A 24,948-nucleotide genomic window follows, 5' to 3' on the forward strand; every position below is an offset into this window, starting at 1 on the left:
TTCACCGCTACCTTGATAGCAGTGGCTCCTGGCTGGGCTGCCGTATCATAGCTGGACAACTTAAGCTGTTTTCACAGCCTCATATGAACCAACAAATCAACCAAAACATTGCTACATGGCTTATTTCCAATTTGCTGAAAGCAATAGGCAATCCAGTGGTATGTGCACCATTTTTATGGCAACTCATTCATGGTGGATATTGCAATGAGTGGGTTGCAGAGTGCACAGTTACTCTTTCCCGGCACAGGCAATTACGGGTTGCTGTCATTTTTTTCACCGGCTCCTCGCTATATCAAGGGTTGATGTTGCAATCCTAATTGTCAATACTAGAAGATGAGATCACTGCTGTATACAGGATGGCATTTGCTTCAGCATCTTTCTCAAAATCTGCAAGAAAGCCAGCATCCAGAAAAAAGTGCGCTTGTATTTTTCAGGAACTTAACACATCATGTTAAAGCTTTCCCTGTGCCATAGCAAAGCAGGGACCATATGAATTTTTGCCTTTGCATAGAGCATGTTTTTGATTCTTGATGCTAATGCATTTGTTCCAATTAGTGTAATTCCATATATTATTAACTTTTGTAATTGGAAAACTAAAAAAAAAAAAAAAAAAGAACCTGGTAGATAGTGGAATCATCTGTAATTTTTATGAACCTGAATATCCCTGAGCAGGAGTCCCCTTTGCTTACAAGGCAGCCACTTGAGGATGGGACTTAGTGGTGCTTCTCTTTTCTGGGAGCACATTGTGCTCTCCGCATTATCTTCATTTTCTTAAAGATAAGTTGTGTAATGGGGTGGTGGTGTATTTTCAGTTTCCTTTGCCACTCCTTTCTTTAACATTATTTGAAGCTACAAGTTCACCAGGAGCTGAATTCCTGTTTACCTATTCAGAATTCATTCAGTATTAGATCAGATCCCGCAAGGGATCATCATCTGAGTTACAGAAGAAGTTTCTCTTTTCAATTGGAGTCAAACCCTGACCCCAGCGAAGTCAGCAGTGAAAGTCCCATTGACTCCATGGAGCCAGTTTATCTGCTCCCCGATCTCCATTCAGCAACATAATTAAGCTTTTTGCCGGCTTTCAAGTTAAATCCACAATTCATTTGGGATTTGGATATGGAATCCAAGTTACAGCTGTTCCATTTACTTAAAAAACCCATTATTTCAATGCCTTACTCTATTGCTACTGTTCTTGTGAGGGCCCATGGAGCAGCCGAAATTCAGGAGCAGCGAACTGGATTCTATTCCCTGTAATTCAGCCGCGGACCTGAGGGCACTGGGAGGGGACTGGGAGGGCCTTATGTGATGGCAGTGGGCCAGACCCCAGCCCCAGCCTGGTCCCTCTTCACCGTGAGGGGCACCTGTCCCTGCTCCAGGACATCAATTCGAGCAGCGGTCTGCAAAACGGCTCGTGGCTGGAGGCGAGGAGGTTGGGACCTCGGCTGAGGCAAGCGACTCCAGTTCTGCTTCCCCATCTATTAAATAGGGGTAATAACTCCACTCTGCCCTTCGGAAGGGGGCAGAGAGAGTTCTCATTAATTAATTAATGAGAATTAACTGCCTGTAGAAAGGCTAAACGCTGCAAGCAGCTACTTTTCAGATGCGTATCCAAACTTAAGCTCCTAGCTTTTGAAGGCTTACCCACCCCTATTAAACGCTTTAAGGAGAAATCAAAGCAGCCATCCTCTATTAATGCAGGCAAGAAATGCTGAGATGCTAGCGCCGTATATTTTGGTAAAAGGCAGTAAAGACATAGGAATAAAAGCTGAAATGATTCTGCAAAGCTGAAAAAGATTAGCTCATGGCGCGTTTGGTCTAGACTGCAGTCTTGCGTTATTTTAACTAAATTTAAAACATGCTTTTGAGAAACATGTTGCGTTTTGGCCATGTACAATCGATTCAGGAAGAAGCTAAATTTGTGTGGAGTATGAGCATTAATGGCTATACTGGAAAGATTTTTGGTTTTGTTGTGATGTATTAGGTTAAAGGAAAACCTTCAAGCGCATTTATTCTGCTCTTGAAAATAATACAGGTATATAAGGATATTGCTTTTAAAAATAGTAAGAAATTAAGTTAATGTCATCTTGTGGAAATAATCTACTTGGTCATGTTGATTAAAAGAGGAATTCTTATTTACAAAGGAATATGGTGCCCTTAGAAGATGCCTTGTGAAATTTAATAGAAAATAGTTTCTTACGTGAAGTTTTAGGAGACTTGCGATGGAATTGAATGGGAAATTATGTCCCCACTATAGAATTCCAGAAGTTATTACAGTATTTTAATTAAAACTGTAGCATACTTGCCCTTCCCCAGTAAAGTATATAAGATTTAGGGAAATTTCTGTGGAATCCCCGTGGAATTATATCAGATTTTTAATTTATAAAATTTTTTTTTTCCATAATGCATATAGTAATCAAAAGCCTGAAAAGTTTCTGTATTACCTGTAAATATTTCAGATAGGAATCTGTTGGAAGTGAAATCTTGGACTCAAATGCTCTAATGAAGTGAATTTGTTTATCACGTGACTTATTGGAAGGAAGGGAAGGGAAATGTGTCCAAATGTTAAATAGCCATTCAAAGGTTAGCGAAATCGTTCCTTTCTAGTCCATATTTTCTCTCTAATAAGGAAAATAAGAGTTCCTGCATTTTCTCTAATTACATCATGTTCTGACTAGAGGACCACATTGTTAGTGGAGGTAAATCATTTTGATGACTTAGCCGATCATGTCTAAGTGTCTTTAATATAGGCCTGCATAGCTTTTAATTTAGAGCCAAGGACAAAGTCTAACACTAACTCATATGGTACCTTTCCAAATTAGATGTATTCTGCCAGTGTTTATGGTTCTCTATGTCTTTGTATTACGACTTGCAGACCTTATTCCAGGAAAAGGCTTCTTAATTCTGGTGAAAATTTGACATTTTATTCAGCAGACTCAGTAGTAAGTTAAGTATGCTGCCAGTTACTTGGTTGTCACGCGGATATTTCTGAGCTGTGAGGCTTGTTTTTTTCCAATGGGATTTATTTTGTACGCTAACTATTATATCTTGATGGTGGTTTTGAAGTCTTTTAAAACCTCTAGTAACCAAGGGAAAAAAAAAATATTAATTCCATGTTATCATTACTGGGAGATAGGCAATTTAAACAACGCTCTTCCCTTTGTCCTCAAAACTCAGTACCAGTGAAGAAGCAGAGATGCATAGCGAATGCTGCTGTCTGCCTGCCTGTGACAGAGACACATCCCGCATCCTCCTTGCCTTTGGACATTTAGTCCAAAAACACGACTGTTCCAACAGGTTTTCCCCTTGTAGTCCTGACTGGTGGAGAAAGTTTTGATACAACATTTTCCCACGGAAAATACGACATTTTAGTTAACCTAAAACTTTTTGCCAAGGTGTGCTGACTACAGTTAAACTTCAGATAAAAAGGTTGGAAACAAAAGACTTCTCCAGCCCAAAATGGAGTTTATGGTCAAAAGGACATGGACAACAGAACTGGACAGTTGGATGGATGAGGCCCAGAATTGCCTCTTTGAGGGGGATGCTCATCTGAGAGTTGGGACATCAAGGTCCATTTGCCACACACCAGCATTTTTCCAGGATCATTAGTGCTGGATCTACACCCTGCTGGATCACTCAATGGTGGCAGTTTGATCCAGACCTGATCTAGGCCCATGCTTGCACTCCTGTCAAATTAGCCAGCCTGTAACTTGCTGAATTTAATCTAGCCTCATACCAGCTGCGAGAGAAAATCTTGATCCAGCAGTAAGCTTGGCAGTACAAAGTAATCTTCTCAAAATTTCTGGAATACATTTGGAGCAGTGGACTGTGGTTTTTCCAGATCAGCACTTGGGCTTTGATGGCTGGAGAATTTTGGGGACCCCAGACTCGGAGCCCTACAAGTGCAGTCACTCACTGCATCCCCAGCTCTCAGCCTGCCCCGGCGCAGTGGTTTGAATCTGGGTGATCCAGGTTGCAGGCAGTGCCCTGACTTCTGAGTTTCTGGCCGTTCTGGGTGACCTGGGTGCAAACCAGCACGCACATACAAATACACTATTTTTCCAGATGAAAACATTTTTTAAAAGTCCAGATTTTTATCCTGGCCCAAAACAACTCCAGCCTTGGAAAACTTGACATTTTTCATAAAACAGCATCACTGCTACCCTGCCAGCACTGCTCATTGCTGGAGCTCCGTGCCTGAGATTGCTTTTTGGGGCAGAAACAGCTACCCTGGCCATGCTTGTTTTTGCTAGCGCTCCCTTCTGCATCTGACTGCTGCGTAGTGAGGCAGGAGCAGCCCGCATGGCATGCCAAGTGCGCTTTTTGCAATGAATTACTCCCCATTAGGGAAGTGTGAGCAGAGCCCATGAGTTTAACAGGGATGAACTGCCTTTTTCCCCTGCAGCAACAGCCCTGCCTGCAAGCTGCATTTCAGCTGACTTTGGCTCTTCCTCTCAGTGTGTTTCCTCAGCTCAGGCTGCAGAGCTGGAGCGGCTTGGACTGGGAGCACAAAAAGTGTGTCGTGCCAGGTAACATATGTGTGCGACTGGGGCTAGGAAGCTTGTGGGGAACTATAAAACCGAGAGAATCAAATGTTTGTGTTCAGCATTTGGACCTGGCAGCAGACACTGTCTTTCTCAGGGCTGCGCTCCCCGCTCTCTGAAGGGCAGCAGCAGCAGAGTATGTGCTTAGTTTAAGTCATGCACGCAAGGGTTAAACTTGCTTCAGAGCAGCTTGAAAGTGAGGGTTAGTTTTTATGGAGGGAAAGGGAGTCATCTTAAATAAGTGCTGGAAATCAAGAAGAAGGTTTGCAGCCCAGAAAGAGCCTCCGGGGTGAAATGTCAAAGCCCAGTGCCTTTTCTAGTCTCAGAATAGTTTTGAGATAATCCCTTTTGTTGCACTAGCAGCCCCTGAACAGGGCAGTATTTCTTCCGTGCTTTGACAGGCTGCTTATAGGCAACTCTTTTCCTAGCTGATATGTATGTATATATGCATCTGGGTTCTTATCTAGGCTGAGCTCTGAAATCTGGAGTAACTGCTTTGATGAAATCAGTGGATTTACTCCAAGTTTACATGTGTGTAGTTGAGATTAAATCAGTTTAAAAAAAAAAAAAAAACAACACCAACTACTTCACAAGATTTGACATCGCCAAAATAACTATTAAAACGTGTGAGGAAGGCATCTTTTCTGCATAGTTTCTCCCACCCTTTTTAACTCCTGAGCTTACAGCCCTACCTGGGTGAGTTAGAGAAGGCTGGGGCTGCAGCGCTGGTGTCCGGCCAGGTTCCCTCTTGCACGGTGCCTCTGAACTTCAGCACTCAGCGTGCTCTGCCCACGCGCTGCTCTGTGGAGTGGAAACCTGCGCTGTGCAAAGTTGCAACTCGGAAAATACAGTAAGGTGCGTGACTAGAACATGCCTCGGGTTTCAGGAGCTTTCTGCAGCAGTAGGTCTCCAAGCAGTTTCTGGAGGAGGCAAGATGGTTTCTGATGCAGGCAGACTGCTGTAGCAGAACGTCCCGATAATCTTGGGCTGCGACACTAACCACACATGTCTTTGATTAGATACCATCGCCAAGAACCAAATGCAGCGAAGCCGTTCCTGACTTTTACTAAAAAGCGAGAAACCTGATCCGTAGAGGGAGAGAGGAGCTGTGTGTAAGCATCCTCAGTAACAGCCTCGCCTTGGGAAAGGAGCCATAATGGCCAAAGAAAAGGTTGAATTTGTGATCTAATTACCCAAGAAGTGTTTGCAAATATTAAGTATCTGCCGTTTTGGCTCTTGTTTTAATCGGGCAATACATGTAGCGCACCATGGGAAACGGGGTCTGTGTGCCACCTCATTCCCATCTGCTTGTGCCTCCTCTCACTTCACTTCCTTGCAGGTGGAATGATATTAACAAACCAAGGAAATTATAGACAAAAATCTGTCATTGCACAGCTCCCTGCATGCAATCTGCCAGAAACACATGGCAATGGCACAGAGGGTTTGCCTGCTGGGTGCAGCCCTGCCCTTGCTGCAATTCAGGGCATGCCTAAGGTACCACTTTAGTACCGCGGGACTCTGAAACGCGAGGAATCGTGAAACTGTTGGCCTGTTGGTCCATTTGCCGAGCTCTCCTGCAGCATCATTGAATTTCTGAAGCTACAGGTTCTTCCCTAATAAGTAAGCCTGCAGAAAAATTACTGTGTTAACCTGTCAGGCTGTTCCTCAGGTCCTGCTTCGTATCTGACCCCGGGGACCAAGCTGGCATGGACTTTTCACAGTGGGGAACAGTTGCTGTAGCAGGCTGTTGCTTATCCTACAGAAGAAAAAAAAAATCTTAGCAGTTTTAAGTAATCCAGTGGAAAATGGACTTAAAAAAATAATAGTGGGTTGGGGATTTTGCGTGTTTTCTGTTGTTTTGTTTTCGCTACAAAGTATTTCAGAAAAGTGCTTGCATGACAGGGGATGACAATGCCAAGAGAAAAGCCCTTCAGGAGAAATGGTCCCCTCCCTTCCCCTCCCTAGGAAATGCTAGAGTTAAAAAACCCAAACAAACCCCAAACCCACAACACTACAGCCTCGATACATATGCAGATAACTATGGAGATGTCTGGAATGTAGTACTTAAGAGTAAGTTTTTTGAGTGGCAAATAGGTCTTTGATGAAAGGTCCTTTTGAGACATTTTCATTTTTTCCTGTAAACGTGTGTGAATAACATTTGATTTCCTGGTGAGCCAGCGCTAACGTTTGATATGGAGTCGAGTCTGCCGTCACTCTGAGAAGGAAAGCTAATATATTTGAAATGTTCTCTGTGTTTGTAGGTGATGGCAGGGTCATGGCAGAGTTAACCACAAAGGAAGTGTGTTAGAGTCACCAGGCAGGTTACTTTAATTAGATAAGTGCAGTCACACGTGTATGGGCTCTTCCCACCATGGCACCGCTGCCTGGGCTGCTGCCAAACGGGCTAAAACTCAGCTCAGCTTCAGGCAGCTTATCTGAAGCCTCATGAGGTTGGGAAGAAGGGAAATGGGATGAACTTGCATCCCATGGGTGAAACGCCGTGGGGGGGACTCTCCAGGTCCAGCAACCGTCAGGGCTGCAGCAACTCCATCTTAGCAAGCTTGGTGCTTTACTGGTTCAAAACTTCATGGACACTCTACTAAAGCTAGTTTCAGTACTGGGACTGTGGAGTCTAGTGTGAAACAAGTGTGTTATAGGGTATGAAGGATTATGCTTTTTTGGGACTAGGAAACAGTAATAATAATAATATAATTATGTTTTTTTTGACAGATGCTTAATACATTGATGTGGACACTTTTTTGTGTTGTTTAGAGCAGACCATGGGATGTGGATTTGCCCTGATTTCACCATAACTATTTAGCCTTAAGGCAGAAATGTGAAGAGAGATGCAAAAATTACTAAGGATAATAGCTTTGGGAATGTTGCGGGGAGGAGTCGTTTTGCAAACAATTTGTGGCATGAAATCACAAACGCACATGCTTTCTGGTGGCCAAGGACATGTGAGTGCTTTCTGTACTTTGGGAGTCCTTGGACTGCGAAAGACCTGCAGCCAGGAATGTAGCATCTGCCCTCAGCCAGGGGATGGGCTTGAAATGACCTTGTCGTAAAAAAAGCCGTGCAAAAAGATGCGGCTCCACCTGACATCTGCATCAAAAGGTCCCTGACAAGATAATGTGGGCCTGTCCTCCCCACCCTTTCCTTGATGATCTGTGGCAGGAAATTGTCTGAAGTTTTCAGCCAAACTTAACCAGGTTCTGAAAATAAAAGTATTCACCTACTTCATGCTTTCTGATCCTTTTCCTTCTTTTCCTTTCTTTTGGGTTCCCATGTACTTTATAGTGCAGGTACATTGGCTGTAGGCTAGTTAGGCTGTAATTGTGGCACAGCTATGACTCAGTCCTAATGTTGTCACAATTATCTCTATTTTATTAAAGTGTAAATCATGCTTCAACCCTGCCTTCTTTATCATCACGCCTTTAACCTTACCCTTAGCAGCTTTGCAGTTTGGGATTCTGGTACGTTAGCTACGCGATCCCCTTCCAGCAGCCATTTGGGAACCCGTTCCCCGTTGTATTTGTACTTACTGCTGGATCCTGTAGTCTTGCTGCCTTGCTGAGTGTGGATGTAGAGTCCGCCTTTGGGTTACTTACCTGCTTATCTCTCAGGGAGTCCTGTGGGCTTTTCAGCAAGACACCTTGGTTTACTTTGAGTACTTGCCCTGGACTGCAGCTTCATTGCCTTGTTTGCCAGTCCCCTGTCAGCAGAGCAAAATCACTTTATTGCCATGTTCCGGGTTCCTGCTCTGTAAGAGGAGAATTGCAGCAGACCTTCCTTACAAAGTGCTTTGGGAGCGCCCGATGGAACGTGCCATGTGGAGCTGGGCACTGCTACGTACCTGCACTGTGTCATTGCCACTGCAGCTGGGATGGGAGCTGCGGCCTGAGATGAACCCTTCCTCCTCTGTAGCATCCAGCATCTCTCCGTAACTACTGTGGCAATGCAGGCAGATGTTCGAGGGTAACCCCTGGAAGCAGCACCTTTGCAGTGGCTGTGTAAGCTGTAATGCAGGGCTGGCTGTGCTCCGGACAAGCAGACTGAGTGCTGCTGCTAAGGCAGAAATTCCCAACAGCTGGGGCAGGGTTTGACATAAATACCAAGACATTAACGTTTGCATTTTTTGTTTTCTGGATGCATTCATGATTCTGTTAGAAAAGGCCTGCTCTTGAAAATGTAAAGGTGTAGGGAAATTCCTTTGAAAACAGCCTTGTGCTAAAGCAATTAAATAATGTCAGATAATTAATTCCAAGGGAAGGATTAAATTGCTGAAAGGCAAAATAACAGAGTGAAAACTGTCTGCAGGTTTTTTGAGGCATTTCTTATTGGAAAGGGAGGGCTTATTACCGAGAATAGCTTTTCAGAGGTTTTAAAGTAGGGTTCAATAGCTATAAAGGCTGGATCGTTTGGCACCAGCATCTTGGTTTGTAGCTCTAAATGTCTGATCACAGTTAATGTAGGTGCAATAAACATATGTGTGCAAAAGAATTCATGGAAAAAAACAGTGCAAGTGCCATAAGAAATGTATTGCAGCAAATGCAAGCATAGGTAAGTGGAAAAAAAAATATTGGTACCCACTTCTGAAAAATGGGAGAACTCTAAAACAACAGTGAAGAAGTTTTGAATGACTGCCAGATCTGATGTTGTCTCTGGATTTGGCCCCTATGTGTATACCTCTCCCAGTGTCCTATACGGCACCTGTACTGTGCCAGAGACAGCACCGCTGCCTGGTGCAGATCAGTACGTACAACAGAGGCACTTTTTTTCCTCAATAAAAGCAAGAATTATTGTCCCTCTCCATCCTTAGGAAGCCCGGGCAATAGCAACGTGCCCAGCCTTCCAAGAGGGTAGAGAAACTGTGCTGAGAAGCACGCTCGCAGCTCCTCAAAGATGGACATTTTTCTTTGTCTGATTTCCAGATTGACTTTTGCCGTATTGCGTGGTTGCTTGTAAGGTCACCTCTGACAGGGGAACTGTGTTCTTAGTTTTTCTTGCCTTGTAGCAGTCTCGCTGGGAAGTTGCATGGATGTCTCGGTACAGGCCGGGAAAGCCTGTAGCTCTCCGGCTGGAGCGCAGGCAGGTGCGATGAGCTCTCTGCCTGAAGCCTGCCTGCGTTCAAGTGTGGGATTCAGCTGAGGTTCAAGGTGTGCCGGTGTCTCGAGAGGGCTGCTCTTTTGTCCCTGTGTATTGGTGGTCCCCAAGTGTTATTCCAGATCCTTCTGCTCCCTCTTTTCTTCAGCAGGAGCTGCCTGGACTAAGATAGCTTTTAAGTCTGGAACTAAATCAGGTGCTAAGTAACTGCATAGGAGAGTTATAGATAAGCTAATGAAATTCCTCAGGCAATAGGAACTGAAATTCCTTTCTAAAAATGCCAAGCAGAATTAGCAGCATACTAAGTACAGCAACCGAAAGCACTCCATTTCCAACTCAGAGGGGCATCATTGGAAGAATTAACATAACACTTGAATTAAAGTAAATACTTACTGAGTTGATTTAAAGTTATACAGGAATGAGGCTTCAGTTCACAATGCATTTCGCTTCACAGAAAATGCCTCGGTAGTTATGCGCGGACAGCCAGGAAAGTGCCGGGCGGCTGGGCGCTGGAGAAGACCAGTGTGTGGTTTCATGGAAGGGCAAGGGGGAAGCTCTGCTAACCCATCCCAGCTGTTCTGGCCTGAGCGCTAGAAGGGACGGGCTGGCCCTGATGTAGACGTGCAAGACCCGGGCAGGGACTCCTGCCTTTTCACGTGGCCTCTGCCACCCGCTCCTGCTGTGGCGTTGGCCACAACTCTCGCTCTCCCCCCTCGGCTTTGCAGTTTGTAAACTAGAATTAATAGCAGCCGCCACTGGGGTTGTTTAGAAACTTCCCTGGGTTAAAATGCTTTTCACTTGCACGCCGCTCCAGTAGCGCTCAGTATTACTGTTATTACGTGACGCTTTCTTAGCTTGCTGTTCAGAAAAGCAGCTGCCTTCCGCAGGCTGGTGTAAGCTACCATTATGCTGGGTTGTATTATGTACGCTACTGTACTTCTGGCATCTGGGTCTATTATTTAGATTAATTTGGAAATTGTGTAGTGAATTGAGGAAAACCGCTGTTGAATTGGAGTTTGTTAGCCCGGAAAATATAATTAGTCCAAAACCCCCTGTAATTGTGTAATAAATGCAATACTGAATGGTCTCGCATATAAACCAGAGTGCTGGAATATAACTTTCGGTACCTTTTCCTTTTCCTTTTTTTTTTTTTTTTCTTTCTTTCCAGTATGGGGTACTGCATCCTTTTTGTCCATGGTCTAAAAAAGCTGTCTACATGGTTAAATAAGTGGAGGATTACTGTTCTGACCCTCTTTGCTTTACTGCTGCTGCTCTTCTCTTGGAAGACCGTGAAACAGAACGAAATCTGGCTGTCACGAGAATCTCTTTTCAGGTATGAGTAATCACGGGAGAATACTGGCATTTTTGTATTGTTTAAAATAAGTTTGTTACATGGAATAGTTTTCTTTAGCGCGCGTCCTGCTATTGATGCATTGCTGTGATTAACATTTTGATTATTATAAAATAACACCTACTTTCTGTTTTCTGGCAACTGTGCAAAAACTGGCGTCAGCACTTTTATATGCTTATGCACAAACTTTGGTTCTGGCAATTGCATTTTTAAGGCACACTGTTTTTAAATAACTTCAGTTCTGTAGATTTACCAATAATGTAACACTTTCCCTTTTAAAGACATAGCAAAAGTTCATTGCAACCCTCCAGAACACCATAGTAACGCTATTGAATATATTGAATTTTCTTTAGCGATGTTCTTAATGACAAAAATGAAATGCCATGAAGTGCCAAACTTAATGTACCATATTTCATTTTATTTGATTACTCTTTGCCAAACAGCTCTCTTTACAACCTCATTTATATATTTTTTTGCACTGAAACAGACTGTTTCATTTTGTGTTTTGCTAGCAAATGTATTGCATTTGCCTCCAGCTGCTTTCAGCAGTTGTCTAATTGTGAAGTAATTGCAGAAACGCAGGTGATCTGCACATGGGTTGCTTAGCTTTATTTTCTAACTTATTGGCCAGAGAAAAGTGTAATTTACACAGTACTGAAGAGTATGAAATTATTTTTTATGTGTACCCTTCGGTCTTCAGGAAACACTATTGAAGTGGTTGGAGCCCTGGTAGGGGGATTTTTTTCAAAAAGTCTGGAACAAGGGTTTCTTCGCTCTGACATGATTCATTGCCCGTCTCCCTGAAACGCTGTTTGCTGTTCAAACAATAGCAGCCATGGTGACCGGTCTGGGCTTGCACAGCGATCCCCGTGAAGCGCACCTCCAGTCCGAACCCTTCTGGCTAACGGTGGCTGCTCAGAGGAAAGCCAGACACCTTTCCAAGTTGGATGACTCTCTTGGAGGGGTGAGAAGGCGGGGTGAGAAGATGGCAATTCCATATGCCGAGTTGCAGGCATCGTCTGGTATCGCGTTGCGTACAGTTGTGATCACCTGTGTTTAAGAACGATGAAGTCAAAGTGGAGCGGATGACAGGAGGACATCTCCTCCCGCTAAGCAGCACTCTTGGGATGATATGGGGTGCCAGGGGGTCTGTCGCAGAAAAGGAGGCTAAGGTTACGTCTGCTTAGTTGGCCACAAATGGACTTCTGTCCACCCTACCTCCGTTCAAAGCAGGGTGGCCATCTGCAAACCAGCTCAAATTCAGAAACGATGCCACTGCTTCAATGCAGCACTGAGCTGGAGCTAATACACCTTGCCTCAAGGTAGGGATTTGGTGTTGCCCAGGTTAGTATGCAGGGCTTGGCGGCTTGGGTTGAGCTGGCTCGCTCTTCAGCTCAGGTCTCTTGGGGACAATTCCAGGAGAGCGATCTGCCCTGGGCTTTTGAGGAGCAGGCAAGAATGTCAGTGTGCTCCTGCTGGGCCACCTCGTATCGTGGCCTGCCCCTGAGAGCAATCAGCAGCAGATGGTTAGAAAAGCAATGTAAGAACAGGGCCAGCAACAGTGATGCTTCTCTCTAGTCCTTTCCCAGCTTGCAGTAATCTGCAGTTTAAAGACTTCCTGAGTCAGGAGTTACTTGCTTTTTTTGCTTTTAACAGCCACTGGTGGACTTTTCTTCCATTAATGTCTCTGACTGCTTTTTCGAATCTATTTATAGCTTTGGCTTCTACAGCATCCTGTACGCTGGGCTCTGTCGTTAAATTATACAGTGTGCACACTAAGATTTCCCTTCTGTGTGCTGTGAGCCTTCTGCCTGGTCATCTTGTTTGGTGTCCCCTAGTCCTGGTGTGCTGAATGAGTAGTGAGTAGCATTCAGCTTGTCACTTGTCCTCTGGCTTCTGTGCCTTTACCCCCATGCCCTCATCTCATCCAAGACTGTCTCTTTTTCATGCTGGAGTCTGCTGGTTTTGAACTCTCCTCATATGGAAGCTGTTCTGCATTTCTGATCCTGTTTGTCAGTCTTTGCTGGACACTTTCAAACTCTAATCTGCCCTTTTGAGAAGGAGACCAGAATCACCTTTCAAGAGATATGTGCAGCACAGTAACATAGGACTGCTTTCTGGTTTTTGTTCTCTTCTACTAATTCCTGATCTTCCACTTGCCTTTTGTGACCTCTCCTAAGCGCTGGCTGATATTTTCACAGCACTGTCCACACGAACTCCAAGATATCTATTGTGAGTCGAAGTGTCTTGATTTATAGACATCAGTCTGTGTGCAGATTTATGCAGATTTAGAGTATGTGTGTACACACTCTCTGATAGTTGTGCCTGTACCAGAATTGCATTTCATCTGCCATCTTCTTGCCCAGCCTTCAGTACCATGGAGATCCTTCTGCAACTCTTTGTAGTTAGCTTTAATTCCTGCACTGTCATTCACATCGGTGTCATCAGCAAACGTGTCGCCTCCCTGTTTGCTCCCTTTTCCAGATCCTTTGTGAACACATGAAGCAACTCAGATGCCAGTGCATGTCTCGTGGGAACCCTGCTTTGCAGTCTTCTCCAATTGTAAAAACTGTTCACATACTCGTGCTCTTTGCTTGCTGTCTTTCAACTAGGTATTGATTCACAAGAGGACCTTGCCCCTTACTCCATGATGCCTTTAAGAAATTGTAAGTCTTTAGTGAGGGATTTTATCAAAAGCCTTTTTGAACATTCAAGTGCACAACATTGATGTATGTGATTCTGACTGACTGACTGTATGTGATTCTGGATTTTCATAAAACCTTTCCGTAGTTTCAGTACCACATACCTGTTGAGTCCACCAAAGAACAACAGATCTGTCCACCCAACTTCTTTCTGCAAAATACAAGGTTAATTCTTCTCTGTTGCATTGTAGTTATCCAAAAGTTTGTTAGAACTAGTCTTTATTATGGTTTTCCCCAAATTACCTGGAATGGAAATCAGACTTGCTGGTCTGTTGCCCCCCAGATCCCTCCCCTAGAGCCAAATGACATCATGTTCATCACCTCCCATTTCTCTAGTGCCAAGCCTCATTTAAATGATAGGTTACATACTACAGCTAATAGCAGCTTCACGTTTGATTTCCTCTGGATGCATACTACCAGGCCCAATGGATTTATATCTATTCTTGGTGTTGATTTGTTTTAAAGCCTCTTTTACTGCCACTTCGGTTTGAGACAGTGCTTTGGACTTGCCCCTGTAAGGAAAGGCTCCCGTGTGGCACCCTCCTCCAGTTCCCCTGTAGGGAGCACTGGTGCAGATAATCTATTTAGCTTTTCTGCCGTGGCCTTTTCTTCTTCAAGCACTACTTTTAGACCTCCATCATCTATTTGCCTTAGGGGATCTTTGGCAGGTTTCCTATATCTGATGTATTCCATTATTAGCTTTGATGGCTTTAGCAAGTTTTTCCTTAAATCTCTTTTGGTCTGCCAAATTATGGTTTATGTTTAGCTTGCTGAAGTTTATACTCTTTTCCTTTTTCCTTCTGTAGCTGTGACATTCACTTTTAAAGGGTGTTTTTCATTTCTCATAGCCTTCTTTACTATGCTGTTTAACCATATTGGCCTTTTTGGTGTCCTTTTAAGATCTTCTTTGATAGGTGTTATACATCTCTTGTGAGTCTGTAATACAGTAGGACTCTTCTTGTTGATGGGAAGGAAATGCAAGAGAAGAAGAGTATAGCAAGAAGATAATGTCATCCCAGGAGTGGGAGGTCTCCTCTTTGGGGCAGAAGGAGGAGGCTATATATAGGCCGATGAGGAAGAAGTGGATGGAGGCATGTGCAACAGCAATAAATTAGAAAGGACAGAGCAGGAGGAGGAGATAAGGAACAGTAAAGAAGTATGAGGGAAAATAATAAGGAAACAGAGCAAATCTATAGATGTGGGAAGGGAGACACAAATCAACCTACTTGGTAGTCTCTGTGTGTGTTGAATTTTTTTTTTTTTTAAGAAGTATGTGCTGAGAGAGTCTTTACTCCCATTCCTAGTTCTTCATTCTTCTTCAGTTGCTGCTTTAATTAATTACTGATTTTTCCCTCCTCCTACTTTTTTCCCCTTCACCTCTACTTTCCATTCCTCCATTTGCTTGGATGTGTTTCTTCAAGGTCGATCTGTCTCGATTCCCTTGGCTGAGACCTGTTCTCTTATACACACTTTCTCTATGCTGGTCCAGGAGACAGTGGTATACTCAGCATGTTATCAGTTTTGTGCTTGTACCCCATTTTGTCCCATTCTCAAGGCTTACCCAGCTTTGACATTGTGTGGCAGCACTGTTGCCATCTCTGGGCCATCCTGACTCTCAGTCTCCAGCCCAGGGGCCAAGTTTTCTGGAGGCAGAAATCCCACCAGGTCCTGGCTGATAGGAGCAGTGTGGGGAAGGATGCTGCTGTCTGAGGAAATTACGCATCGACACATAGGTGCACAAGCATATATGCAAGGACTAAATGAGAAGCAAATGAAACACAAGTGTAAGAAGTGGCCAAAGACAGAGAAACCTAGTTATTTGAGGCATATTATTCCAACAGATCTCTAGAAGCCCCAAGCAGTTTGTCTTACTGTATTGGCAGGTGGGCAGGGAGGGCTTATTTGTTAAATATTTAAGGAACTACCCTATAGAGCAAATGCACAGGCCAGGAGGTCAGGCTCCAGCCACGGTCAGTGTTAATGTCTGAAGCCAGGGAGAGGGCAGTGAGGGCTGTGGGCTAACCTCTGCGTCCACTGTACCGGCCTTTTCAAGGTTTCTCAAGCTGCCACATTTCCCGTTGCTCCTGAAAAGCATCTGCATGCACTGCCCACGTTTGTGACAGTGCCTGGAAACGCAGTTGTAACCAGCAACGGAACTGTACAAAAGTGCCACTTTCTTAGTCAGCAGTTTTCCCTCCCAAGCCAGGTCTGCTGACTTCAGGAATTAGCAAAAACCAACCCAGCCCCAAAGGTGGCATTTACCGCTGTGTTGTTTTCTTAATTCTGAAAACTAGCTCAGGTGAGGATAGCAAGTCCTCTTGCATTTTGTGCATCTTTTATAGGCCAGTTTAATATGGCCCAACATTGATATCTGTGAAATCGATACAAGGGTAGGAGGCCAAGGAAAGCGGTTGTTTGTGTCATCCAGAGAATAATTTGCTGTAGAGAACCCTTATTGATGATAATGATTCCCAAAGCAGAGGAGACCCCATCCGTCTCCCAGGGCGCCTGCTGAGGCAGGAGAGGCCTCATTTCCTTGTAAACTGACTACTTTTCATATGGAAATCACAGAAAATCAATGAAGCCCCTGCCCTGCACCCAGTCGCTTTGCAGAGCAGAACGTGCACTTAGGAAAACAACAGAGGGATCACAGGAGACTTTTTCCCAACTGAAGTGGGATTTGGGTAATGCTGGTATTTGAGGTTGGAAAATACCAGTGGTATTTTATTTCTCTGATTTACGGCTAATAGGCTTTTGCCTTTCCATGGAGAGGAAGTGTTACGTGAAAGGGTTTGCCTATTGTTTATTTTCCATTTATGTCGCTTACTGCTGTCGTAGAAGTCAAAAGGAAAGGAAATCCTCCGGAGAAGTGACGTCCGATCTCGGTGGGCTTGTTTCTGGCTGGAGCCAGATCTGTGTCATAGGTTTTCAGAAGGGCACATGTGTGCCGGGCTGGGGAAGAGGGAAATAGGAGAGTTTGGAAAAGCATGTTGGAAAATTAGATTGAAATTGTCAGAGACTGGGGGCTTGCGGGAAGCAGAAATGGAAAAACATTGTGTTCTGCTTTGTTAGTAATACTCCACCCTTTCCTGCTTGGCTTTCGTTATGGATGTTATTGTTTTCTCTGTCAACGAGCAAACAGCGTTCTCGGCTGGTCAAGAATCAATTAGCAGGAGTGTTTGCCTAAACTCTCCTAAAAAATCCCCTCCGCGTCCAGCGCTGTGTTTGCTACTGCCTCCCACAGCACCGAGACTCCAAGCAGCCTCAGTCATTGCTACGTACATTTGCAAAATGAAACACCCCCCGTCCCCGCCCGTGCAAGGAGAATAAATAGGTCAGGGAGTGCGAGCGGTGTGACGCAGAAGGGAGCATCCTAAGAACCCAAACCGATTTCTGTCTTTCCTATGTCACCCCCACCCCAGCAGAAGCATGCAGATGAAAGAAGCTTTATTAGTGACGTTTTAATAAATGGGACCAGCAGGATTAATAATAAATTCTACTTAAAGGGAAACAGTCCAGAATTAAAATATTTAACCATATGCATCTTACTGTTAAACCGTATCTCATTAGAACTGAAGTACTTGTGCATATGTAATGTACTCCTCACCGTTAACTCCGTTTGCTCTGTTTCAGCAGGGACTGTAGCAGAGCCAGCAACTCATTGCACATAGCTCTGAGATAGCAGCAGTTTTGAGTGCCTGTCCGTGTCTCTGCCTGTAACGCTGGCGCTGATGTAATGAAACCCTCTCTGTATAAGAATTAATATTCCAGTAATGCCCAGAGGTTGTAAGTGTCTAGTTAATAGCTCCCAAGGCCAATGGAAATTAACACAGCCATAGCAGTCACACATTACTTGCTGCTGGTGCAGTATATCTTTGTGAAAACTAATATAGAAAATCATTCTCTTAAGAATAGCATCAATTAACTGATTTAATTCAGCGATTAGTCACAAAATGTCTTATTCCTGTAGTGCTCCCAGTAAGTAATTTGGAAATACCTGATGATTAGGAAGCCAAATGCAAGGTGTATTTTTAATTTCAGTAGGCAAACCGTGGCTGTGTTGTGCTGAACTCTGTAAGGCAGCCGTGGGCGAAGCTTTGGAAGCTCTCACAAGTAGGCATTAGTGATGCTTGATACCACTGGCTGCAGGTAACCAAAAAGATATTGTATTTGCCACTACGAGTCTCCGGTGCCGTTTTACAATGAAATCCCCAACAAAGGGTTTCCGCAGCTGTGGGTGTGTTCTCTGCACAGGAGAGGGTGTGCACCCCACTGTAGGGGCTGTGTGCGACCCTGTCTTGTCATGATCAACTTCCATGCCCACCAAAGTTAAACAGGAGAGACAGACAAGGCAAAGCAACAAGACTTGGGAAATTCCTAATCCCTGCTTTTCCTACTCGAGGTAGGAGGGTCGGAGATGATGGGGGGAGAAAAGACAGCAGCTGGCAGGGATCTCCTTGTGAGCTAGAAACAGCGATTTGTCTGCTTTTACATGAACAGACTCATCCATCCTTATTTCCCATTACCTTAGAGAGCCCCTATTTATGTGCTGGAAAGGATTGCCCCGTTAAACGGAGTACCGACTTCTCTGGATTCTTGCAGGGGAAATGTTTCCATGGCGTACGTGCTCCTGTGATTTCTTTCTCTCTTTAACCTTGAAATGGCATTTCCTCTAGCTGTGCAAGGTGTACCTTGCTTTCTGTGCTCTTAATTAAGTAAATAACCATATGCTTGCTCTTCTCCTTTTGTCTTTGTGCCCTCATTATTAAGTCCAAATGTTGAGTCCGCTCTACGTGGCAGGGGAGATGAAGCAGAGGAATGGGGTGGCTGTGCAGCCACATGCCCACAGTCATATGTTATAACGTGAGAGTGTATAACTTGCCAGCTAAGGGTGAGAGTCCCATTAGTCCTCACCTCCTGGCCATACTCTGCTCAGCGCTAAGCGGTGCATACGTGCTGGCTGGGTACTCAGAGTATGCTATGCGTCCCCTCTAGTGGCTGATGCATATGGAAAAGGTACCTTCTTTCTGGTACCTCCAGCCAACAGATTTAAATCAAGATTTTCATAAGGTGCTTCGTGACACTCAAGTTTAAGCAGGGAGGCTGTTATGGCTATATTATAGAAAGAACTATATACTTTCCTCTCTAAATATTAACCTTTTTAGGGTCTTTCAATTTAATAATTCAGATTTTGAAATATGACAGCACCTGGCCACAGGGAGTATTGCAGTGTTGGTGCTCGAGGTGCCTGCGGTGACAGCGGCCAGGACAAGTTGAATTGCTGCCATGTCCACCTGGGGCATGCGATGTGCCAGTTTGTGGGGCAAGCTTGGGGTTGTAACACGAGTTGTGTTGGCAGGAGGTGACAAGGCGCTCAAAATCCAAGCAAACTTTTCAGAAAAAGGGACTGTGAGAAGAAGGTAGACCTCGGGGAAGGTGGGGTAACCTGGCTGCTAACGCCATCCTGCTTCTGTTCCTCTTCGCAGCTCTGGAGTGAAGACCCTGCCCCACAATGCCAAGGTGCACTACAACTATGCCAATTTTCTCAAGGACCAGGGCCGTAACGTTGAGGCGATCTACCACTACAAAACTGCTCTCAAGTAAGTCCCTTGAGGGCCCGGTGGGGCTCCGGCTGTGCGGTGCAGCCTGCCATTAGCCCAGCCCTTCCCTGCTGGGCATAGGGCGAATTGCCTGCTCTTCACCCCCAGCTCCCAGGGGCAGCTCAGCTTTTGGAGGCTGGGAAAGTTCCCTGGCTCGGTGTTTGCGTGTCATTAAATGAGGTAGCCTGGCTTCCCTCCAGCTCCACGTGTGTGTATATGTGTGTGTGCGCACGCTTCAATATATGAGACAGAAATGTTACCATAGCTACACGTTTAGCAACGAGGTGTCATTTACTCAGCTGAATGTATGCTGGTAAGCAGGAGGTAGTTGTCATAAATGCATTTTCAGGTTCCTGGGCCATTTATCTTAGTAAATTGTTAATGGTGCATGCCTGGAAAATGCCAGTGCTGTAGCCATCTGAAGTGCAGTAATAATAACAGTACTTACTACTTGTATTGAGGCTTCTGTCCACAGAGCTTTGCATGAACACTAAACTAATTGATCCTGAAAATGCTCCTGTGCAGTAACAGAGTAAATATCATTACTGTGGTTTTGTACAGGACGAAGCTGAAGCAGGAGGGTGAATTGCCTTGCCCATAGATGCATGGTAAATCTGGGCCCAGGGTTGGGCTGTAATATGGGACATCTCCTGTGGTATCTCTGAAGGACCCTTCCGACCACGTGCGGATGGGGTCAGTCCCTGCGAGCAGCATCCCTCGCTCGCCGCTCCTGCCGGTGCTGTTAGAGCAGCTCAGCTGGGGCCTCGGCTGCTCCCTGCTGCCCGGGCAGTGCTCGGTGGAGCAAGCAGGTCACCCCAGTTCCCAAAACCTCTCCCCTCTGGTCCTGGGGGCTTGGGAGAAGGGACAAGCCCCTCAGGGGAATGAGTGCAGGGAAAAGGCGGGGGGCAGGGGGAGTGACAAGGGAAAGCAAACATGGAGGGTGTAGATAATGTCTTTGGGAATAAAAGCATATGTGGGAAGGACAGAGAAGGTGAGGAGTGGCTCTGATGGACAGCAAGGGCAGAGCTCAACTCCATAGAGCACGTCAGGAGGTGCAAGAAATGTTCTTTCCTGACACGTGGTGTGGCAGGAAACTCCAGACATTGCATCAGTGTTTTGTCTTCTGGCCAGCTGACAGGTTTATACCAATGGCCCTCCAAGGGCTCCTAACCCACCCAGGTTAAGCTGGGAGGACAGGAGTTCATTGTCACCGAGGAGGGCCTGAACCTGGGTGAAGGTGATTTTTAGCTTTTTTTGAGCAGCATCCTGTTCTGTTTTACCATGATGACCATTTAAGAACTAATTTAGAAAAACCTCCATCATATTTTTTAATGTTTCCAGGAATGGAAAATCCAGCACAACCATCAATAAATCGTCCTGAAGGTTAATTACCTTGGCTGTTGAAAATGTCCTCCTTTATTTTAAGTCTGATTTGTTTAACATCAGCTTCCAGTCATTGGTTTTGTTTACGCCTTTGAATGCCACGCTGAAGATCCCATTACCAAAGTCTTCTGAGACTTTGGTAATGGGACCAAATGAGACCAAAGTCTCAGTTTTCCACAGAGTGATCAACTCCTCCCTTAACCTGCTGCTTGATACATCCCACTGATGTAGCTGCTGGTGTTTTCAGTGTTATGCAAGTTTCTGCAGTCCTCCAGTCATTCCTGTAGCTAGTCTCTGAACTTTCTTCAACTTACCAGAAAAGTCCATTGCAAGTTAAAAAGAAGAGGGACTAACAAAAATTATCCAAGCCCTGCAGTGAATGTGCTAGTGCACAGAGTAACGTAACTGCTCCTACCGACATTGCCTCTGCTTGTGTAAATGGGATTTGCTGACAAAAGATATTGCTCTTCTCTAAGTCAGCAGCACCCATTTATTATAATTATAATGCTGTCTTTTTCTCTGCAGTATTTCAATTATGAAAGAGTCTGTTTTGAGAACTGATTGCAAACATTTTCTCAACTTTATTAGATAGCATGGTTTGTGCTGATGGTACTGTTTATAGAGCATCCGAAGCCTTATCGGGGCTTGGAGCCACACAGAACCAGCCATGCTCTTCTCTGGGTGCTTGGCATCTCAGTGGCACCAGTGCTAGTGCTCCACTTCCTTCAGGAGTTTCAGGATTAGTTGGAACTTTTGAAAAGCAAGCCCCTGTCAAAACCTTTCGTGTTTGCTCTCTGACCCGGCAGTGCAGACCAGGAGTTGGGACTCTCCTCCTGGCTCCATCACTGGGAAGCTGCATTACTTGGTCCCACCACCTCATCTCTCTGCACTTACGCTTTCCTTATTTTTACCCTTTCTTCCCACCTCTGTCACAGGGAAATTCTTTGGGGCCTGTGTAATAAGCAATAAAACTGTGCAAGTAAAAAGTGTAGTGTGTTCTCCTGTTAAGAATTTTTACATTCCGTGTTTTCCCCTCAGACATACCCCTTCTGAAATGCCTGGGGGCTGTGTGCAGGCCTTGCAGCCTCCACTAGGTGCCTACGCATGGTGGCTGTGTTGAAGCAGGGGACAAGGTGATGGATGTGGGACAGGCAACAGGATGGTGGCTATAGTGCGAGACCCTAGATGGGTATCACAGCTAAGAACAGATTTCACGTCCAAGCTATTTACCCATCCTCACAGACTCCAGCTGTGCAATCGCTGCTCTGACTGTAGACCAATTACTCTACAATTAGAGAGGAGGAAGTAGTAGCTGGAATATCCTGACCAGATTTTGATGGTTCAGAGTATTTTTGGCCGCTGGCCTGACCTGAAAATGGAAGAACAGCTGGGAGGCTGAAGCACCACTCACTCTCTGAATTTCCTCATCAGGGAGCAGGCAGACCAGCAGCTCAGGTGGTAACACAGCAAGCTTCCCTGATTTCCCCCAGGTGTCCCTCACCAGGTTTCTGCTCTCTGGGTGAGTCCAGGTGGATCCGCACTCCCCAGATTACAGAAAACACAAGCTACTCAAGAGGCTTCGCAGTCCAGCGGCAGCACTGTCAGAAGTATGGGAGATAAAAATATCATATCTGCCTGGTGCGCGGTGAGCAGATCAATAAGGGGATTAATAAGGAAATGGAGTCAATAAGGGCACGGACTGCTGCCACTGCCACCTGGGAGCTCCTGGGAGGTAGGAGAGGGAGAGCAGCATTGCCCCGTACCAGCTCCATCTGAGGCACGTGGGCGATGGCTCATCCATCATTCCAGCTCGCTTCTAAAGCTTGTGCCAAATTACAATGTAGGTCTGCTTGATCTCTGGTGAATGAGTTTAACTGTTTGCTAAACAAAAGTGATCTTGTCAGTCTCCACTCGGCTGCTTGGACCGCTCGCAATTACCATTCCACCAACGTAACGATGCGTTTCCACGCGCTGCTTCTCTGCCAGAAGTGTCGGTTGCCACGTAGCTATTTAGTGAAGCAACCCATTGCTCCTGTGAAGTAGGCAGGTGATGTTGTAGCTATCGCTGTGGGAAAGGATATTGAAGTGCACACAGGTTACGCAGTGAAATAATAGCAATTGAGACTAAATCTCGGGAAAGTTGATCCCTGGTGCTTCAATTGCTTGCTCCCATTCCTGCTCTGAAAGGCAGGCAGGATCCTCTGCTGGCACGTGTTGGTGTATCTCTGTCAACTTCAGGGCAGATAAATGGTGGAGAAGAATGTGTTTTCTCTGACAGCGAAACTGCAGGGCAGGTTTCCAAGGCAAACTTGGGAATTGATCCTGTCAGCCACCTGTTGATGTCATTGCAGGTGGCCCGTCAAAAAACTCATTCCTCACCCCAGCCCCAGGGCCGGTGACACAATGCCCTGACTTAGGCTTACGTAATTAGTGCAATCTAATCATGCTGTCCAAGAGCAGGGGAAATGAAAACTGAAATGAAATGCAAGAAGTATTCGAATTGGAGAGGGGGAGAATGAAAAGAAAGAGAGTTCTGTGTACGTAGGAGAAGCTCCTCCTGTACGTTGGGTTCCTAAAAGGGGAATGGAAGCAGAGCCCTTCAGAGATGCAAGATGAGTTACCCGTAAAGCAGACCTGATGAACAGCTGGCATTCTGCAGTTGTAGCAGTGGGTTATAAACCTTTCAGCTTACCTTCAGTAAAACAAGAAAAACACACTGCTGGATTAGACTGCTTCGCTGGTTTGCCTGACATATGGTAGTGACCCCAGGAGATACTTGTTTGGTTTTTTTCCTGCAAAAAGTAAAGGCCAGAAGTACACCATCTGAGATGTGAGTTGACCATGGCTACTCTGAAAGCTGGCCTTAACGTTCTTGCTGCTGCTTCTGCTGCAGATTTGCGGCTGTTGCTAGGAATTTTGGAGACCCCCTGCTGCTGGTGATCAAACAGTGCTGGTCTTATCTGAAATAAAATTTGTCTCGCCACTCTTGTGTTTGCGAGTGAGAGTATGAGGTTGTGCAACCTCACGCAAAAATGAAGAACAACTCCAATGTGCTAATGAAGACATTTTTGCTGTTGTTGATGGTGACCAAGCTTTTGTCCTGCTTCTCCCCAGCCTTGTTTGCTTGACGTTGCTGTTGAGACAGTTTTATTGCTCCTCAGGAACGCACATGAGCTGACATGCAGAGAGAGAAAACCAGCAGAGCCTTAAAACCCATTTGATGAACATTTGTTATGTCTTTAATAAACCTTTTAACAATGGACGGGGGGGGGTGGGGGGGGGGGAATCACCTTCCCTGCTACAGGTGCACTCATTCAAAATTTTAATTCCCAAAGCAGCTCTGTCTTCCTCTCTCTGTCTCCGCGGTTGTTGCCAGGGCCGTGCTTCCCATGGATGGCAGATCGATGTGAGCAACAGCAGGTGGGGCTGAAGGAGGTTGCTGGGTTTCTTGCTGGAGTTGTGTGACTAAATGTGCTAATACTAATTCTGTGCTATTCAAGCTACATTCCTGTGTCCGGCAAAAGGTCAACATCTAAAATTTCATGTTTGCACTTTGGACATAAAAACATATAGATTTGCCCTTAATTAAAAAATGTTAGTAGGGTATTGTGTTTAAGTTAATAGTAGGGCAGAGTTATCTTTGTGTAAGGGCAGACACTGTGACCATCAAATGATACAAAATGGTTGGATCGGATCTGAATTATTTCTTTATAACTGATTTTTGCCGGATGAAAGACACAGAAATGAACTGGGATTGGGGGACTAAAAAAGGAAAAGTGCTGGAAAGAAAGAAATACAGACAGTAAGGCTGGGAGCGGGGAGAGAGAGACTCAGGCTGGCCCTGCAAGCATCAGGCACCCCGGGGCAACCCGGAGCTGCTCTCTGGGGTGCTGCTCTTTCCCAAGGGAGGCATGGGCAACTGTGTGAACTGACTCTTACCATCAGTGTAATACCTGACAGTAGAGAGTCCTGCAGGAAGTATCCACCATATACGTAATACTGTGAGTTTATGCACATAAATGCACTGGTGCGTGTACATGAGAGTGTACGCACGTCTGCAGTGTGCCTGCGTGTGTGTACGTGTCCGTCAACAGGTTCATAGCCACAAGCTCCCCTTGGACGTTCCTTGCCAAACGCTACTGACTGAACAGAGCGGGAAGGGGACACGCCTGCCATGCAGAAACCTCCATTCTCCCTTGTGGCATCTTCCAGAGAAGGGAGCCTCTGGGCAGCAAGCAGGACCCCTTGGGCTGGCTTTCTTTGCG

The 24,948-nt window shown here is 45.3% G+C and overlaps 1 protein-coding gene across 1 annotated transcript in view; it reads left to right on the forward strand.

Moving 5' to 3' along the window:
* Positions 1 to 24,948, forward strand: part of TMTC1 (transmembrane O-mannosyltransferase targeting cadherins 1) — a 147,356-nt gene that overhangs the window by 87,251 nt on the left and 35,157 nt on the right. The window contains exons 10-11 of the mRNA XM_075504034.1: positions 10,816 to 10,980; positions 19,187 to 19,300. Coding sequence (XP_075360149.1) covers positions 10,816 to 10,980; positions 19,187 to 19,300 — 279 coding nt within the window. The remainder of the gene's footprint in view (positions 1 to 10,815; positions 10,981 to 19,186; positions 19,301 to 24,948) is intronic.

This window comes from Mycteria americana, chromosome 1 (assembly GCF_035582795.1).
Source record: "Mycteria americana isolate JAX WOST 10 ecotype Jacksonville Zoo and Gardens chromosome 1, USCA_MyAme_1.0, whole genome shotgun sequence".
Classification (NCBI taxonomy): domain Eukaryota; kingdom Metazoa; phylum Chordata; class Aves; order Ciconiiformes; family Ciconiidae; genus Mycteria; species Mycteria americana.